The 20466-nt window shown below is 45.8% G+C and overlaps 1 protein-coding gene across 2 annotated transcripts in view; it reads left to right on the forward strand.

Annotated features, from left to right (window-relative positions):
• Positions 1-20466, forward strand: part of LOC146868106 (uncharacterized) — a 230857-nt gene that overhangs the window by 169082 nt on the left and 41309 nt on the right. For both annotated transcript variants that reach the window (XM_085608951.1, XM_085608950.1), the window contains one exon: positions 12582-12710. In XM_085608951.1, coding sequence (XP_085465077.1) covers positions 12582-12710 — 129 coding nt within the window. The remainder of the gene's footprint in view (positions 1-12581; positions 12711-20466) is intronic.

Consider the following 20466-nt stretch of genomic DNA (forward strand, 5'->3'; position numbering starts at 1 on the left):
CAATCTCTACTACAAAGTTGCTTTTATAGACTCCAGGGTGACAATTTAATCACAGATTTCTTTATTGTTGAAAAGCATTTTCTTTCTTTTCAATGTGCCGTTTTACCTTTTTATTAAAGCAGTTTGTGCAACTACTTGTTTTTCTCCTGTGCCTCTTCTCCGCGCTCACACTGTAGCTATGGAAAGCAGTTTGTCATTGTATAGTATGGTATGGATTGTCAATGAATGGTATGGTATTGTATTGCATTATATTGTATTGTATTGAGTTCTTATTAAGCGCTACTGCCACCCCAAGGGTATCCTGGCGCTTGACCTTCAATGAGTCATCAGATCGAATACACTACATTACTTTGGAAAGAGATAGGTCTTCAACTCTTTTTTAAAAGAGGAGATTTCTTGCTTACTCCTTAGCAACAGAGGGAGGGTATTCCACAGCTTAGCTGCCGTAAAACCAAAAGCACGACCACCCATCCTCACTCTAGCAAATTTAGGGACTGTGATCAAAAAAGCCGAGGAGGATCTTAAGGGTCTAGCAGCCTGGTACCACGAGAAAAGATGTTGGAGTGGCAGCGGTCCCAGCCCGTGCAGCGCTTTAAACACAATACAGGCAGCTTTGAAGAAAATACGTTGCTGGACAGGCAGCCAGTGGAGATCGGATAGTGCATCTGAAGATGACGCGGAGCGAGGTCGGGCTAAAGCCAGTTTGGCCGCCATGTTTTGCACCCTCTGTAGCCTACCTACTAAAGACTTAGGTGCCCCCAGAAGTAGTGCGTTACAGTAGTCTAACCTACTGAGTATAGTACTACGCACCACCTCTACTCGAGCCTCTGGGGGGAGCAACGGCAAGATTTTACGTAGGGCTCGAAGCAGGCCCATGCACGTAGCTATAGTCCTATTCACCGAGGCATCCAGTTGCAGACCGGGCTCAAACATAATCCCCAGATTACGGGCCGACTCCGCCGCTGTCACCGTACCCAAGATGGATGCCGGCCAAAAACCTTCTGGCAGCGTGCGAGAGGGCTGATCCAGTGAACAATGAAGTACTTCGGTCTTTGCCCCATTAAATTGGAGTGAGTTAAGGCGAAGCCACTCTGCTATTTCCGACATACACTGATGGAAAGTATTCCTCGAAACCGCCTCCTCCCCCTCAAAGGAAAAAATCAGTTGTGTATCGTCTGCATAATTGATGACCGAGATGCCGAACGATTTTATCAAACTGATTAGGGGTCGGACGTATAGGTTAAAGAGGATCGGGCTAATCGCCGACCCCTGAGGCACACCCTGCTTCCCCTGACGTATGTCTGACCGGAAAGGTGGTAATGCAACTGCTTGTTGCCTATTTTCCAGGTAAGATTCAAGCCAGCCCAGCGCCAGACCACCCACGCCCGCACTCTGGAGACGATCCAGCAGGACAGCATGATCCACCGTGTCGAACGCGGCCGACATGTCCAGCAACACTAAAAATGCTGCCTTACCCGTGTCGACACGCGTTCGCAGATCGTCCAGCACGGTGATCAGGGCGGACTCAGTCCCATGTGCTGGCCTGAAACCAAACTGGACGGCGTCCAGACAAGCGTTCGATTCCAGAAAGTTTGATAAAGTTCTTGTTACCAACTTCTCTAGAATTTTTATAGGGAATGGAAGCAGCGAGATAGGCCTATAACTGGCAGGACAAAGCGGGTCCAGAGAGGCCTTTTTTAGCAATGGTGTCACGATTGCAAGCTTCCAGCTATCAGGAACCGAAGCTGAAGTCAAAGACTGGCAGCAGATGGTATGCAACGGAGGTAACAGTTCTGTCTGAAAGACCTTCCATATCCTATGTGGCAAAGGATCAAGTGGAGAACCCGAAGACACACCATTAGCCACTATACAGAATTCCTCCAAGGAAGGGATAGGAAAGCAAGATAATTGCTGCTGTTCTTCCTTAACCTCCTCCACACCCAGAGGGTGGGGAGGTTTCCGTGGAGAGAACTCTATCGGGACCAAATGGCTCGGGGTCGAAAGGCCACTCAAGATAAGCCTGATTTTTTCCTCAAATGCAGAGGCCAAGGAATTACACAGCTCCTGAGATGCTGTGGTAACTGGAGCTGCACAGGCCGGATTTGCCAGGTTATCGACCAACTTAAAAAGGGTCTGTGATTTGTTGGTGGCTTTGGCCAGTGAGTCTTCCAGAAACTTCGCCTTAGCCATCTTTAGGTGATCTTTATATTCCCGCAGAGCCTGTCTATATTGTGCGCGATTTGAATCCGTGTACCCTCTCCTCCAAGCACGCTCCGCCTGTTTACAGCGGAGTTTCTGTTGACTAAGATCACCAGTGAACCAAGCATTAGTTCTCCGAAGCTTGTTCTTCACCCTTTTTAAAGGGATCAGTTCATCCAGTGATGTTACAATCTGTTCACTAAGGGTAGCATAGCTTTTATCCACAGTTTCCTGCACCTCAAAGGTTGTTGGCAACAGAGAAGGTAAGCATGGCCCCCTTAGTAAACGGGACCACTGTCTGCTAAATTTATGCCCAGCCGAGCTGTCACTACGCTGCTCTCCAGCCACATAAATAGACATGAGAACCAGAGCATGATCAGTCCAGCATTGGTCCAGAACCCTGCTAATGGAAACCAACTTTTTTTCAGCAAAGACCAAGTCCAGAATGTTCCCCTTCACATGTGTGGAACATTGCACAAGCTGTTCCAGCTGTATGTTGTTACATGCTTGGCATATTTCTCTATAGGCTAGATCTTGTGGACCTGATGGTCACAGATTAAAATCGCCCAGTACTATAAAGTTAGAATGTGAGTTGGACAAATTGTAAACAAGGTCAATAAATTGCTGAAAAGATGGGACTATTCCAGAGGGAGGTCTGTAACACAAAAGACCTGTCAGAACTGTACCACCCTGAGCCGTTAGAGAGAAACCCATAAGTTCAAAGCCTACCACCTGTTTAACTGTAAACTGTGAAAGGGCGAGTGAATCTTTACAGATAAACCCCACTCCGCCACCTCTGCCCGTAGTTCGGGGAATGTGTCTAATAAAATATCCTGGAGGACATGCCCAAGCCAACTCCGCTCCACTATCTGGTGTGGTCCAGATCTCTGTCAGGAACAAAATATCCAATTTAATTGACTCAACTAACAGAGAGATTTCGTCGTAGTGCTTTACAAGGGAGCGGACATTGAGAAGGCCACAAGAGATGGAGGACGGGGGCAGTGGCCACACGGTAGATCCTTTATATGAGGCTGAATGAAGATTCAGAGCACATAGTTCTTCTCTGGAATATACTAAGTGTGTCCTCATTGGGCCTATGGACCCTGGAGCAACCGGGACGCGAACGGGCGCAAACGGGCTTACCTCTGGCGAACTCTGCACGCCCGCATCTCCATTCAATTTATAGTATTACGCCGCGCGGGTACCGCCTCGTAGGCGACTGACCCACCCAATATGGCGCCTACAATGTCCCAAGCCTCACTCACCCACTCAAAGATGGCGATCAAGCGCCGCTGAAACCGGAGCCCCCGCTAACTAGATCCCACCAAATGCGGGTGATAGAACCGTTTTAATATGCAGGTAAGCCTGACTGTCTCCCCCCGCAGCGAGCAGCGTAGCAGCAGATTTAAAAATCTCTATTCCCATAGAGTTGTATATAGTTTTAAAATAAAGCAATGCGCGCGATGACAAAGTCTGCCTTACCGAGTTAGAGGAGCAGTTTATATAGCTCTCCAATGCGCGGGTACCGCCTCGTAGGCGACTGACCCACCCAATATGGCGCCTACAATGTCCCAAGCCTGTATAGTATGGTATGGTACAGACCATACCATACTATACAGTAACAGACCATAAGATATGATGAGACATACCGTACCATACTATACTATACAATAACAGCCCATACCATAAAATAATATTCAATAACGAACCATATTATATTGTTAACATTCCATACTATACAATAACAAGGCATACCATACAATACTGTGACAAGCCATACCATTAAATAACAGGCCATACCGTACTGTCCAGTGATAGGCCATGTATATCATTCTATATGGCATAAAAAAACAAAGCTCGTAGATCTTGCATAGGCCAACCAATGGAAACTCAAGTGTGATTTTAACTCAGAGGAAGCATGTGAGTTGTGGGTTCTTGTTTTTAGGATTCGCCTGAGACAGCGCATGCACTGTCGCTTGAGAGATTTTTTTGAAACGCAAAAACTAAAAGGGGCATGTAGCCCACCCAATATTCATGATTGGTTGGCTTCACCGTCACTCATTTCCTTGCTTCTCATTGGTCAGCACTTGCTGGTTTCACATTCTCTTTGTGTGTTTGTCCTTCACATGGACCAAGTACGGCTTCTTGTTGTGCAGCCAGTTTCGTTCCATTATTCGTGCACTTTTGGATTTTTTTTTTTACTTTACTCTAGCTTTAAAACTCCATAAGATTGAATAGGTTGCAGTTCTTCCCGCTGTGCGTAGTTGGTTGCCTATTCCACTACCACCTGCCTCCCACTGCCATTGTCTTGCTGCACACGCCTGCTGTTTCTTGTGTTCATTGCCCCTCCGGCTGTCTGTTTTCTTGCTGTTCCCTCCTGCTCTCTGTCCGCAGTCCTTCGTGTTGTTTGCCCCCCTCCCCCCCCTCCTCCTGCTGTCCATGTTGAGGCTCACCCACTTGTCCTAACAAAGAATGTGCGATGACACTGCTAGCGCTGGCTGTCTTAGCATTTTTTTGGTTGCTTGCCGCATTGTTGTTGTTACTTACCCCATTGTTGTTGTTACTTGCCCCGTAATCCCCTCCGACATTGCTTGCTCCGTCCTCCCATCCCTGTTGCTTGCCCCCACCCCCAATAATAGAAAAATCGCTATCACACTGTGTCTTAGTGCTATTTTGTGCTGCTTACTTCCTAACCACTGCCCCACGTTTCCCCTGCTTCCCCCGGCCCCCTCCCCAAACTCACCGTCCTTGCTTGTTTTGCATGGGTGCTGCTGGTTGCTGAGACTTGCTGGGTGAAAGTGATAACTGTCAACACTGGCTGCATCATTACATATTTTTTTTGTTTCTTCCAGCCATGCTGCACAACAACGGCTATGCTAAAAAAAATAATTGACAAAGCTCGAAAATAGATGAGCCCTAATGCCCTTGACAATGGTTGTTTCTATCTGAACTTTTCAATATCATGCTTGCACGATGATGATGCCTAAGGTGGAGCCTCTTGTGAGTGTGGAAATCTTACAAAATGGAGAAAGGTGTTTGTTACAGAGGAATCGGAAAATAAGGGAGTGGATTCATTTGCGGCTTCTCAGTTTAGATTCAAGTCTCCTAGGGAAACGTTGTTGCCTAAAGATACCAAACATTCTTTGAGAAATTCAGTTAATTTTGAAAGTTTTATATTGGTACCTGGTGGGCAGTAAATGACGTGAAGTTTGTTGTAGACTGGGTCTGGTTTTTTTTTTTTATCAGCGTGCATTGAAAGTGCAGTCTTTAGCTGGTGTAGTTCCTGTTATTTATCCATGGTCACTTACTAGGATGTAGCGGGGGGCAGCCTGCCGTGAACTCTGAAGGTGTGCAGATGATGGTGAGTGCCAGGAAGAGGAAGAGCCTTGAGCTTAGGAGCTGCCCACAAGAACAGTGGACCATTTTACTCCATAGAGACCTCCACTGGTTCCCCATCCACAAAAGATGCCAGTTCAAACTTCTGACCCACGCCTACAAAGCTCTCCACAACCAAGGACCAGCATACATAAACCACCGCCTGAACTTCCACCAACTATCCAAAAACCCCCGATCCGCCCACCCGCCCTCGCACAGACACTGCGCCATCTGCCGATGCCGCACTGGAGGACGCTTCTTCTACCACCTCTCCGCTAAATCCTGGAACACGCTCCCCCGATCATTACCCTCGCTGCCAGACTTCAGGAAGAGATTCAATACCTGGCTCTTCAACTGAAACCCACAGGCCAGCACCTGGATACTCTCATGGGTGATAAGCTGCGCTATGTAAATACTGATTGATTGAGACAAAAAAACACAGAGGCTGCAGTTCTTTGTGATTAGGGGTTTCTCTTAGAAAAGAAGGGTCCATATTCGGTTAACCAAGAATGGGATAGATCACGTTCCTCAAAGCAGACTTGGGAGTTAGAATGGAGAGGCAAGCAGGTAGGTGAGAACGTCTCAGCGATAAATATCACAAGAAGGAAGAGACAAGGGACTAAGCCTTCTCTGACTCCCTTACCATAGTCAAAATCTCACTCAACAGAGAAGTGCTACAAAAAGTACTATGTTCCCCAAAATGCGGGACAGAGAGGTACTACAATTCATACATCCGCCTACATAGGAATAATGTCTCATTTACCCCGAGACAACAAACTCGTAAAGGGAAGACAATGAATGTCTTAATACTGCCCTCACACACTTTGCAGTGTCATGCTTCATCATAGGGCCGCATTATACATCCAGGTGCAGACCATCTCTCTGGATGGAGTGCTTTTCTTTTTAGTGAAGAATAGTGGTGAGGGTAGAGAAAATTTGAAGGAACACAAAACACAACGCAACAAACGTAACAAAACTTGATGGAAAAAAATGTATTCCCCTTAGAGAATGGACCAAATAGTGCATATATATATATATAATTAAAACTCCCTAGAGGTCTACACTCAATTTTTTATTCCTGTTAACCCCTGGAAGGATTAAAACCTAAGATCTGGGATATTCAGGGGAGGTAAAGGCCCCTATATCCCCACTGCAGATACCAACATGTTTCTGCCAATTTTTACTGCGCCCAACCGGGTCGCTCTGGCATTTGTCAGGGTGTTGGTCCCTAGTTTTTTGGTCTTCACCCCTATTTGGGTGTTTACCTTCTTACTTAGTACGTTGGACAATGTCCAGTTGTCATACACTCTGGGAATTTCCGAGAGGGATTATATTTCTGTAAAAAGAAGAGAGAGGAGGGCAGAACCCATAAATATAGTCCTATCCAACCTTAGAGAGTTCCTTTTTACAAATTAAAATTCATGTCTTCAAACTTGTGCCACAAAGTCACATACATGGCTGGGTTCAAACTGGATTGGCATGGTGAGCAAAAAAACGATGGATTTAGGCCCAGATCTCTGTACTGGGGTGAATGTATGACATTGTTCTGCATTCTGTCCATCAATTGTTGTTTTTGCATTTGTCACCCCGAGTGGGACGGGTATGCTCAGACGTGAGTCCCGTGCTCTCCATGCCACTGGAATCAAGCTATCCTGGCTGAAGAGGGGTGAAACCCCGAAACCGGTCCTAGGATGCTTGTTTCCAGTCCAGGGAGGACCTGGCTTGGCAGTTCGGGCTGGACTGTTCCCATGAGGCACAGGGTCAAGACTGATTTGCATATGGCTGGGTTCAAACTGGAATGGCATGGTGAGCAAAAAAACGATGGATTTAGGCCCAGATCTCTGTACTGGGGTGAATGTATGACATTGTTCTGCATTCTGTCCATCAATTGTTGTTTTTACAAAGTCACATACAGTGTCTACGTATAGCCCAGTAATTTTATATATACACCCATATCTTCTTGGGATTCACCACACCACGTGCATCGAACACAGACACCTCCAACCTCAGTGAATGTATCCACAAAACTCTGTTGTGCTCATGTATGCAAATTCTTTACATCATAATTCTGCTAAAAACGAAACCAGCCCCTATGTGTTGGTATTGTATTATCAAGAGAGTGCACCTAAATCCGTGTAGCTATACTATACTCACAATAGTTCACAAGTAATTATCTGAACCCGGGACCTTTGCGGGACTGTGCTCTTGTAGTCACACGCTAATATAAAATCATAGCAGGGAGAGACAGAAAAACAGTGTTTTATTAGATGTTTCTTCCCCTCTCCTTCTATAATCAATATGATAGCAACCCTCAAAAAACCTCCTCTTAATCAAGGACTGAAACCCGACTTGGCTTCCCGTTACGCACTCAGTTTTAACGGGATCAGCATATCCAAATAACAGTTCGTTACGGGAGCTATCGGGGGGGTTATATAAACAAATGCGCATGAAAGTATCCAAACCCAACTGGTGCTAACCCTCCCACTTACTACTCCAAAGAGGCACCGTCAGTTTAGTCCTCACGCCGGTCCTCCTTCGAACATGGTCTCCTGCCATTTGCATGCATTAGAAGAACTACAGTGGGTCAAACACACCCCTTCCTGGTCACGTGAGCGCAACTCAAGACCGGCAGTCTGATTCATGAACATAGAGAGAGGGCTTACTGGGATCTCGAGTCTAAAGAGTAGCGGCCATTTTAGAGATGTACTTATTTCAGAGTATTATCCTTCGTAGTGCATTTAATTCAAAATCTGAGACATTTACTGTCATGAAAATCCGATGTACCTCAATTATATCAAATCATAAAAAAGATCCTGCGGTTGCACATAACCATTGGCCATAGAATACAAACACCCTATTAAGGACTCCTCAAAGCGCCACCTATGTCCAAACAGCAATTACGGGTGCCTCCAGCCGGAAAGCAACCTCCTGATCTCAAATCTGTCATTATTTGTTTGTAATCTCATGAAGTTGGAACCAGGGAATGCCATCATTAATTCCCTTTGTACTACTCTTAAGTCTATCCACCCAGCGTTGTTCCCTTATTAAAAGGAAATTAGAAATGTCACTCGTGTTGGGTGGAATGAAGGGTTTATCCAGAACTGTCCATCTTAAGTTTTGTTCGCTGTGTCCAAACTCATTGAAGTGGGCAGTCAGCTTAGTATTCATTTTTCCACATCGTATCGTGCTCATATGTTCCAATAAGCGGGTTTTCACTCTACGAGTTGTCATTCCCACATATTGCATATTGCACGGACATTTTATTATATAAATGACATTTTCTGTGTTACATGTGGTGTGCTTTCTCTGTTCCCACGGACGATTAAGCCCAATGTCAACACTTTTCCCATTGATCGAGAGAGGACAAGCCCTGCAATAGCCACACAAATAGTGGCCTATTACCGGTGGTAAGAGCTGGTTCAAATTCTGGGAGTTTGAGGGGTTCATCTGTGTCCTAGGGCGCGTGTATTCACAATCATATCCTTAATGCACTTCTCTGTTGAGTGAACGTCTCCGCGATCTATGAGCCTGACCCCAGTGTGACAGCATAGGTATTTAACAAAGATGCACCTTGGTTGAAAAACATTTCAGAAGCCAGCATCTGTTTATTTTTTCAACCCTTATTACGTAGGATGGGGATGGTGGCACAGCCTTAGCCTTGAAAATGTATAGTACATTTGTTTTGATCTATGGATGTGATTGTTAAACAAATTATAAAGACGGTGATCAGATGTACCATGTAGTGGTTGGGGTATTAATGTTGCAATGGCTACAGTCAAGTGTAGAGAAAAAAAAAGTATTGATGGCTGATCGATGAGATCAGGCCAGTGCATACAGTGCCATGATGTTAGGCAAAAAGATAGGGAATACACTAGGTTTGATAAATGTGAAAGTTATCAGTTTGCCTATTACCAAAAATTAGTGTTGAACAGAAGCAGTGAGATACTTTTTTCCTAAAAAGCTTGTCCTCTCCTGACCATCCGGGGCCCTACATTACAAAAAGCTTTCACATTTCCATCTAGATTACATACCTCTTCCACTGAATTTAATGCATCACAATGTTGGTGGTGCTTTCTGATCCTGCAATGTGTACCAACCTGTTGAGGAAAACTACAGTCATGAATCAAGACTTTATATTAATGGCTAATAAGTCCACCTTTTTTCACACTTTGGAGAAATGGCGATGCAGCGTGTGCAATGTAATTCGTTTTATTTGTTTGTTTATTTATTTACATTACTCCATTCGGCTGTCAGCCGTAGTTTACTACCCCCCCCCCCCCCCCCGCCCCTCCTTGCGCCGGCCACCGCCCCGCAGCTCTCCCTCAAGGAGTCGCCACTGCCTGTGGGCAAGGGACTCCTGGGGTTACACAATGCCTACCCAGGTGGTCCACTACTGATTAGAGAATTCAATAATAACAGATTCATAAACTGTACATAAATGAAGAAACAGAATATAAAATTGGAAATCATTAACTGTTCTCTAAAGGTGAAGGATTTTAAAATTGAGCTTTGAAAATGTAGTTGGTTGATTTGATTTTGTGGGAGCAGTGCAAGTGCATCAAACTGAATATTGTATGGACAATGAGTGACCGCAATTGAAATTAGAAAAGCTCCGACCGTCCATTTAAATTTTCTTTTTTATATTTGTTTGATTTTAAATAAACTGTTTCATAATTTGTGTATTGTTTTGAAGTTCAAATCATCAAAATTGTTTAGCCTAGCATCCCCGGATTCCAATAGTGGCTCAGTGAGGGACCCGGGTTCCAAGAATGATTCATTGGGGGTCCACAGAAGTTAAAACACTAAGAACCACTTAGCTAGATCATTGCTGAAAATATAAAGAGCAGTTCTCAGGGGATCGGACTGTCACATCCCCTCCCTACTAATAATGTTTAATTGTATGGTTTGTCCTTCTTGATTATTAACACTAGTTGCAAGTTATCAAGACACGTTGTCTGAATAGTGTTACATGCTAAAACTAAATTTGATGTAATTATTGCTTATTATTCATTTAGGACTGTGCAAGAATGGGACACATTATGTTTTTGTTGTTCAGTTCTAGCTGTATGCACCTCATTCGGTATATCGTATCTTGAAGCTCTTGATAATAACACAGTGTTTTAAAGGGGCCATTCGATGAATGATTTCACAGTGAATCTCAAAATCCTAGCAGCTGTTGTCAAACAAAGCAGTATTCTAAAATGCTCAGTGTTGATGTTTCTTAGGGATGAGGGACAGGGTAAATTGTGCCTTTTTTTCACTACAGTAGATGGCCACAAAAAATGCAACAACAAAAACCATTTTCGTTATGGTGCAAGAGCTGAGCAGCAAACGGAATAACTTATCCTTTTTGGTCTCCTGTTGTCCATTCATGTTTTAGGCTGCAGGTGATTGTGGATCCTTGGACAGTTTTAAAAAAATGTTTTTATTCTCTATAGCGTTTTAGTAGTAGTTGTGAGCAAAGTGGTGAAAGGTGACTCCTAATTTTCCTCATGCAAAGTCATGTTTGGCAGCCGCTGGCTGGTGAAAACCTGAGAAACCTGCAAACATGAATTGAGTGCTCACTGTGCCAGATAGGAATTGTCAGGCTGCATCTCATTGATAATGTCCTGTAGGCCGAAACTGGTCTGAGATTGCTCGTTTCGTTTTCACAGGAGAGCTGGCATGGCAGTTAGGGCTGGACGGTTCCTACTAGAACAGGACCAAGCCTGATGTGTGATGGTAGTTTTTGTTTGTGACATAGTAATCAGAAAAATGATGTACTGGAATGCGACCCATAGTAATTACCAGTATCTGAGGTGAATTTTAGTATTTCATCCATCATCATCATCTTGTTTTCCTGGATGTGGCACCCTAAGTGTGACGGGCATGTCCAGATGTGGGTTCCATGCTCCCTGTGCCACAGAAATGCAGCTGCGCCGCACTGAAGAGGCCCAATAGGCCGAAACCGGGCTTCTGACATTGCTCTTTTGCACTTCAGAGGTGACTTGGCTTTGCAGTTCTGGCTGGACTCTTGTTATCAGAAGAGGGCCTAAGTCTGATTTGTATGCTGCTGATGTTGTGTGTAATGGCACAATAAGCAAAAAAAAACACTTCTCTTATTACGTACTGCCATCAAGAACTTACATGTTGACAAGCTCTTAAATCTCTGGTTACTATCCATTCGTATGGATGTCTCTAGAAGTGAGCAAAAGAGATATTTAATCCCAGTTAGTAATGTACTTGGGAGCAAAACAGATGGTTTCAGTATACCTCTAATCCTCGGGCACAAAGTGGTGTCTAGCAGAATCACTTAATGTATTGGTCAACTTCAGGGAAAAGTTAATGACCACTCAGCCTGAAGGTGGCTGATTCCAAAAAAGGTTTCCAAAGTTGGCGTTGTCTTACATAAATTATTAAGTAGATAAATGACCGCTTCCTTGATTCACAGCTTGTTCTATTTGGAAAAGTTACAATTACTGCATCACAAAATTATTCCCATGCTACCACTGTAGCTGCTCTCAGAAATCTAATTTCTCTGTGCTTTACGGTTAACATCTGTTCCCGTTGCAAAGTTAGTTTTCTGTAACAATCCTTTTCCCACATGCTTCAAAAAGGAATTTAAAAGCACACTGTAGGGAACAAGAGGTCACTACACAGTTATCCATCTTCTAAAAAGCAAGAACCAGTTTCCTTATCGAATGCCAGTTCCCAGGAGTTGTTCCAAATTATTTGTGACTCTATTGAAGATACCCATGTTTGTTAAAGGCAAGTAACCTTTTCTACAGTAATTTGTTCTTTTTTGCATTATGCTTAAACTTTGTTTGTGGTTTGTGTGTGTCTGCAGTGACTTGTTGAAAATAGCAGATTTTAAAACCTGAAATCACGTTGCCCTGTTTGTGATGTTGATCTGTTTTCTGAAAGTACAGTTAACAATGAAAAGCAAAACACTTTAACACACCTCTTTCCTTTTTCTTATTGTTTATGCTCATGTTGTCCTTGATAATTACAAATGCCTTTTTCGGTAGGTGCTCAGATGACTATTATGAGCCAAGCTTGTGCTGAGAGGTGCCACATCATGCGACTGGTTGACCGAAGGTGGGCAGGAATTGCAAAGGGTGTGGGCACACAAAAGATCATCGGCAGAGTTCACCTAGGTTAGTGCTTAATGATGCATATATGCTTTAGCTGTTCTTAACAACTTGAGCCTTTTCTTTTTATTAATGATTTGTATGGAAAGTATAATAATTTTGCATATGTCAAAAGTTTGAGTGGGTAGAATTGAAACGTGTTAGAATATAAACTTCAGTATTACCCATAAGAGGCTTCTGTAAACTTTGAAACTTAACAGCACATGGTTCTTGATGCCTTTAGTTGCATATCTAGTTGTGTTTTTGAATGAGATTTTCTTAATGCCGGCAACAACAAAAGTAGAACAGGAACTGGCTTTTGTTGGGATGCATTCACCACCTGACTTGGAAATTGTCTTAGTAGTGAGAACAAGATGAACAAAGCCTGAAAGGAGCGGGGGAAGGGTTGGGTGGCAGGGGAGGTTGTGTGTGTGTGTGTTTTTTTTCCAAGTAACAACATCCTCCTTTACAGGCGGTCTTCAATGACTCAACAGTTATTGGAATTTGCCGGCATACATCTGTTGCCATGGCACCCACATTAAATATATCACATAGTTAGAAATTAGTCTTCTTTTCTCAAGAAGTACTGTTTTAATCTGTGCTCCGGTGGGTAAATGCCCCAAAACCCTGTGGTAGACACTCTAAAAGCCTTGGGAAAAGCACTGTCACATCTGCTTTTTCATTATATCTACTGAGCAACACCGTAAATGTTTAATTTTGAAAGGACAATGTGGCTAGCAGCTGTTGGCAGAGAAACTGTGGTTAAAAGCGTTTTGGTGTTGTGAGAGAGGTGCTCACCTCTGATCTTGGGGTTGTGTGCTTAGAGATGTGATATGAGCTGAGGCTGAGCTTCCATAAGGCCCAAACAATCTAACTATTAAAGTGGGGACCAGAGGAATTCCTCTCTGCTCTTAGTAGCTTAGTTCAAGAAGCAGGGATTTATTGTGAGAGATAAGAAGTGCTTCATGTGTAACAACTAACCAAAGCAAACTCGAATGCTACAATTACGAAAATAAGGATTGTTAAAGGTTCAAACCAATTTGATTACAAAAAAAGTAAGAATTTAATGAGTAAAATGCCTGCGCAATGAAGGAAATCTGTTGTCGGAATCTCAAAGATTGAATTTTGGTTGCTTTGTGTATAAACAGGTTTTCGAGGCATATGAGCTGCAGATTACACACTTGTGCATAGATCGCCATCTGGTGTTGGGCCCGGATGTTTGCAGTTTGTTTTTCCTCTTGGAAAGTCTTTGGAAGTCATGAGGTCGGTGACTCCTCCTTTGGATCGTATTGCGCATGGGCTTCGGCTCCATCCTCAGATAGTTTTTTCCGCCATCGGGCTCGGATGTAATCTTCGCGCTCCGGTTCCGAACAGCTTTCAGTTCGACGGTCGACGCGCAATCCTCACCCCAAACAGAGGTATTGTTTCGATCGCGATCTCCCCCACTCGACGCGCCTTCTCATCGGCACGAACCCTCGGTTCCAGTCGTCGACGGCGGCCTTCGGGCCTCTCCAAGCTTCGGTCCTGGCTAATGGAAAGGACTCCATTTAAAAAGTGCCCTCGATGTGGGTCCAAATTTCCCCACACTGATCTCCACGAGGTATGCAATCTCTGCCTCTCCCCTGAACACGAGGCTCGAGACTGTCCGGCGTGTAAGTCCTTCCGATCCAAAAAGACTATTTGGGACCGAAGAGCCAGAAGAACTATGGCGCACTCCTCGACGACGATTCCGGACGACATCTTCGGAGAAGGCATCGACGCTCCAGAGCGTTACACCGAAGAGGGCCTCGTCAGCGCTTCCGAGGCCGACGACTCAGGTGTGGAGGACATCACCCCGGCGCAGAGGGTCGTGAGTACTGATCCCCCCCACCCCCCCACACCCCTGCCGGCACCGAAAAAGGCTCCGGTCACACCTTCACCTCTGGGCCCAGGCAAGACCAAGGACACTGCTTCCAACACCGCACCTTCGGGCCTGGTGAAGAAGCCAAGCAAGCCTTCCGGCGGCTCGGGCTCGAGCCAGCTTATCCTCGGTGCCGATAAACACGCTTCGGCACCGAAAAAGAAGCTCCATATCGACACCGAGCCCCGCACCGAAGCACTCGGGGTCGAAACCCAGCTCTTCGGCACCGACACCACTTTTGGTGCCGACCAGAGCACACAAGGCCATCGGCACCGACACTTCGAGGCCGAAACCCATCTCGGCGCCGACCAAGTGTCCGGAGGTTCCCAAACCAGGTTCCAAACAACGAACCGGCACAGAAAAGCCTAGAAAGCCAACGGCCCCGACGCCTCCGGCGCCGACGGGCCGACCAGCCTCACCGGACTTATTTACACCGGATCCCTTGCAAAAAACACTCACCAAGGATCCAAAAACTGGACATTTAACACTTTCTTCCAAAAAGAGACATTCGGAGAAGCCTCCTCCACCTCCAAAGAGGAAGGACTCTGCTACCTCTCCATTCAGAATACCTTCCCCACCTCTTCCACCTCCTCCACCTTCTCAACCTCCACCCCCTCCGCCGTCTCCACCCCAACCTCATCGTTCTCCCACCCCTTCTCCACACGATGATGATCACGGGGACCCATATGATGACATAGGGGATGTCCCCCAGGACCTACCCACAGGGGACCCCACTCCTACAGGATCCCTAGACCCATGGGACGACTACAATATCCCTGATATCCCCAACGTCCCACAAGATGACCTTTACCCCTCCAGACCATCTCCACCAGAAGACTCATTGGGGTTCCACCATCTACTGCAAAGGGCGGCACACTATCGCTGGGTAGACTTGCATACCGACCCCGTGGAGGAAGACTTCCTCCTCGACACTGTCGACACCATACATAGGTCTACCTGCATATTACCTATGCTTAAAGGAGTGGTAAAGCATGCGCCAGAAGTTTTTAAGGACCCAGTTAGGGCCAGGGTCATTAACCCGCACATAGAAAAGAAATACAAAGCTGCCCCCACAGATCCCTCCTACATCAGAGGGCCAGCGCCACTAGATTCTCTAGTGGTGTCCACTGCACGTAAAAGGGCAAATTCCCAGGCGTCAGGCGAAGCACCGCCACCTGACAAAGAGTCAAAGCTACTGGATGCATCAGGAAAGCGCACTGCGTCACAAGAAGCCAATATGTGGCGTATCGCCAATACTCAAGCGCTATTGGCCAGATATGACCGGTCACATTATGACGAGCTAGAAAGCATAATGCACCACCTCCCTGAAAAATATAAGGCTAGGGCCAACAAATTAATTCAAGAGGGTAAGACTATTACTAACACCTCTATACGCTGTGCCTTAGATGCGGCAGACACAGCTTCCAGGGCCATCAATACCAGCGTCCTCCTCCGGCACCATGCTTGGCTAAGAATATCAGGGTTTAAACCGGAGGTACAAGCCTCCATCCTTAACCATTCCTTTGATCAGGAACATCTATTTGGCCCAAAGGTGGATGAGGCCCTGGAAAAAATGAAGAAGGATACGGATACGGCGAAGTCCATGGGAGCCTTACAGTCACACCCTCCTAGACGCTCCTTTTGCCGCTCTTCCTTTCGAAGTACATCTAGAGGCTACTCCTCAGACACCGCGTCCACTTCATACAAATCCCCCACTCAGTCCACCTTCACGAGGGGTTATCAAAGAGGCGGCTATAGGGGTAACAATAATAAAGGCAGAGGCAAAACAAACAACGCCCGCTCCGCCACAACGCCTACCCAATGACTTCCCCCCGCTCCCCCCAGACCATTCCACTCCACTCCGGTCGGGGGCAGAATCCAACATTTCCTTCCTGTCTGGGCTACCATCACCTCAGACAAATGGGTAACACAAATAATTTGGTCAGGCTACTGCCTAGAACTAATATATACCCCCCCCCCCCCCCCCACCAAACATTCCACCCAGGCAGCGCCCAATGTCACAAGAACATTTAATACTCCTAAAGCAGGAGGTAACCTCCCTCCTACAGAAACAGGCAATAGAACCCGTTCCTATCAGCCGACAAAACATGGGAGTCTACTCCCTATATTTTCTTATTCCAAAAAGGTACGAGACTCTGCGGCCCATCCTAGATCTCCGGCCCCTAAACACATACATACACTCCGACCATTTTCATATGGTAACGCTTCAGCAGGTACTTCCGCTCCTCTCCCAAAACGACTTTTTGACCACCTTAGACCTAAAAGACGCTTATTTCCACATTCCAGTGCACAAAGCTCACCGGAAGTACCTCAGATTTGTAGTGGACGGACAACACTTTCAATTCAAAGTGCTCGCGTTCGGAGTCACAACAGCGCCAAGGGTATTCACCAAGTGCCTAGCAGTGGTAGCAGCACATTTGCGAAGACAACACATCCACGTCTTCCCATACTTAGACGACTGGCTGATAAAAGCCAGGTCATACAATCAGTGTGTACAACACACGTCTACCACCATTCAACTACTCCACCAGCTGGGCTTCACAGTAAACCACCAGAAGTCCCATCTCCAACCATCCCACATAAAACAATACCTTGGTGCCACCATAGACACCTCAAGAGCACTAGCCTACCCCAATCCTGCCAGGATTGCAAGCATTCAAGCTCTACGCACAAAATTCATAGTACAACACTCCCTTCCAGCTCGAGTGTTTATGCAACTAATAGGGATGATGGCCTCTTGCATTTTTATAGTGCCTCACGCAAGACTCCAGATGCGTCCTCTCACACAGCTCACAGAAAGTTTCTCAGGTTTGTAGTGGACGGCCAACACAATCAATTCAAAGTGCTCCCATTCGGAGTCACCACAGCACCGCAAGTTTTTACCAAGTGCCTAGCGGTCGTGGCAGCACATCTGCGAAGACAACACATCCACGTCTTCCCATACCTGGACGACTGGCGAATAAAAGCCAGCTCATACAACCAGTGTGTACAACACACTCACACCACTATACAGCTACTTCACGAACTGGGCTTCACAGTAAACCACACAAAGTCCCATCTGCAACCGTCCCACATAAAACAATACCTAGGTGCCACTATAGACACCTCAAGAGCGCTAGTCTACCCCAGTCCTGCCAGGATAGCAAACATTCAGGCCCTACGTGCCAAATTTCAGCCGGAACACTCTCTTCCAGTTCGAGTGTTCATGCAACTCATAGGAATGATGGCCTCTTGCATATTCATAGTACCTCATGCAAGACTCCTGATGCGTCCTCTCCAAGAGTGCTTAGCGCGCCAATGGAACCAGGCCCAGGGTCAATTAACAGATCTGGTGTTGGTAGACGGTCGCACCCATCGCTCTCTGCAGTGGTGGAACACCACAAACCTTTCCAAAGGTCGACCGTTCCTGGACCCGGTTCCTCAAATAGTACTGATAGCGGACGCATCGCTCTCCGGCTGGGGAGCTCATCTACTACATCTCGCCACACAGGGCAAGTGGACACCTCCACAAAAGTTACTCCATATAAACCATCTGGAATTACTAGCAATCTTCTTAGCCCTAAAATCTTTTCAAACTCAAATTTCAGGCAAGGCAGTCCTGATCCGAACAGACAACATGACAGCCATGTATTATATTCAAAAACAAGGCGGCACACACTCTCCACAGCTCTCTCACCTAGCACAGAGCATATGGAGATGGGCAATACCCCAGAAAATCTTTCTCCTAGCTCAGCATGTCCCAGGAGTCCAAAACACAGTGGCAGATCTGCTCAGCAGGCAGACACAACAGATCCACGAGTGGGAGCATCACCCGCAAGTTCTTCACCCGTACTTTCAAATGTGGGGGCATCCACAGATAGACCTCTTCGCCACCCACAAACGCCAAATGCCCAAGCTTCGCCACCAGATACCCACACCCATTGTCCAAAGGAAATGCGATATGGATGAACTGGTCAGGCAGATTAGCGTACGCTTTTCTGCCTCTCCCACTCATTCCACTAGTGGTGCGCAAACTACAACAACACTCCCTCACACTAATACTAGTAGATCCAACGTGGGCCAGACAACCGTGGTATACCACACTGCTGGAACTATCTGTAGTACCGCACCAAAAACTACACCTCTCTCCACACCTCTTAACCCAGAACCATGGAGACATCAAACACCCGGACCCAGCGCAGCTCAACCTTGCGATCTGGCTCCTGAAATCCTAGAATTCGGATACCTAAATCTTCCACCTGACTGTATGAACGTCATCAAAGAAGCTAGAAGACCTACTACTAGAGCGTGCTACGCCGCTAAGTGGAAACGTTTTGTTGTTTATTGCCATAACACCATCAATCCACTGGACGTGTCCATTCAACACATCATAGGCTACTTACTCCACCTACAAAGGTGCAATCTAGCCTACACGTCCATTCGACTACACCTCGCAGCTATTGCAGCTTACCTACAAAACAGGCAACATCTATCACTCTTTAGAGTGCCTGTCATCAAAGCCTTCATGGAAGGCCTGAAAAGAATAATTCCCCCCAGAGTGCCACCCTCACCTGTGTGGAACTTAAATATCGTTCTCACAAGGCTAATGGGGCCTCCTTTCGAACCTTTGCACAAATGCGAACTACAATTCCTAACATGGAAAACTGCTTTTCTTGTAGCCATCACTTCCCTTAGAAGGGTCAGTGAGATACAAGCACTTACCATTCAAGAACCCTTTCTCCAAATGCACCATAACAAGGTTGTTCTCCGTACCAACCCAAAATTCCTCCCTAAAGTCATTTCTCCCTTTCACCTAAACCAAACAGTAGAACTACCAGTATTTTTCTCGCAACCACAGACCATTGCAGAAAGGGCTCTTCACACACTGGATGTCAAACGAGCCTTACTCTACTACATTCAAAGAACACAACCTTTCCGTAAGACCAAACAACTGTTTGTTTCTTTCTCTCCACCGCACAAAGGTAACCCCATCTCAAAATCGGGGATAGCTAGGTGGATTGTAAAATGCATTCAAATCTGCTACCATAAAGCAAAGCGAACGTTATCCATTCCCCCGAAAGCCCATTCTACACGAAAAATAGGGGCTTCCATGGCATTCTTAGGGAACATCCCATTAAATGGTATCTGCAAAGCAGCTACATGGTCAACACCGCACACTTTCACCAAACACTATTGTGTAGATGTGCAAACTAAGCAACAAGCTAGTGTGGGCCAGGCTGTACTCAAAACGTTATTTCAAACCACTGCAACAGATATGGGTGGTCGCCGCTAACGGTGGGTACTGCTATATAATCTATGCACAGGTGTGTAATCTGCAGCTCATATGCCTCGAACGGAATATGCTACTTACCAGTATGCATCTATTCTTGGCATGTAGAGCTGTAGATCTACACACGCCCACCCGCCTCCCCGGCTACCTGTATCCGTCCCAGTTTATCTTATTTAGATAGCACACACATGGACATCTTTACTGTTACTACTACGCTCCATCTTTCCCTGCTGGCGAAAAACAATCTGAGGATGGAGCCGAAGCCCATGCGCAATACAATCCAAAGGAGGAGTCACCGACCTCGTGACTTCCAAAGACTTTCCAAGAGGAAAAACAAACTGCAAACATCCGGGCCCAACACCAGATGGCGATCTATGCACAAGTGTGTAGATCTGCAGCTCTACATGCCAAGAACAGATGCATACTGGTAAGTAGCATATTCCTTTTCCCAGCACATATATTTTTCTTTCATTGATGAGTGGCAGTAAAGTTGTTTTTAGCTGTGAAAGGAATAAAAATAAATATATAATAAGAAAAGTCCTCAAAGGTCTGATGCTATACCTAGGAAATCTAAGCAAGCCATTCCTCCACTG

Source organism: Triturus cristatus, chromosome 1_2, assembly GCF_964204655.1.
Source record: "Triturus cristatus chromosome 1_2, aTriCri1.1, whole genome shotgun sequence".
Taxonomy (NCBI): domain Eukaryota; kingdom Metazoa; phylum Chordata; class Amphibia; order Caudata; family Salamandridae; genus Triturus; species Triturus cristatus.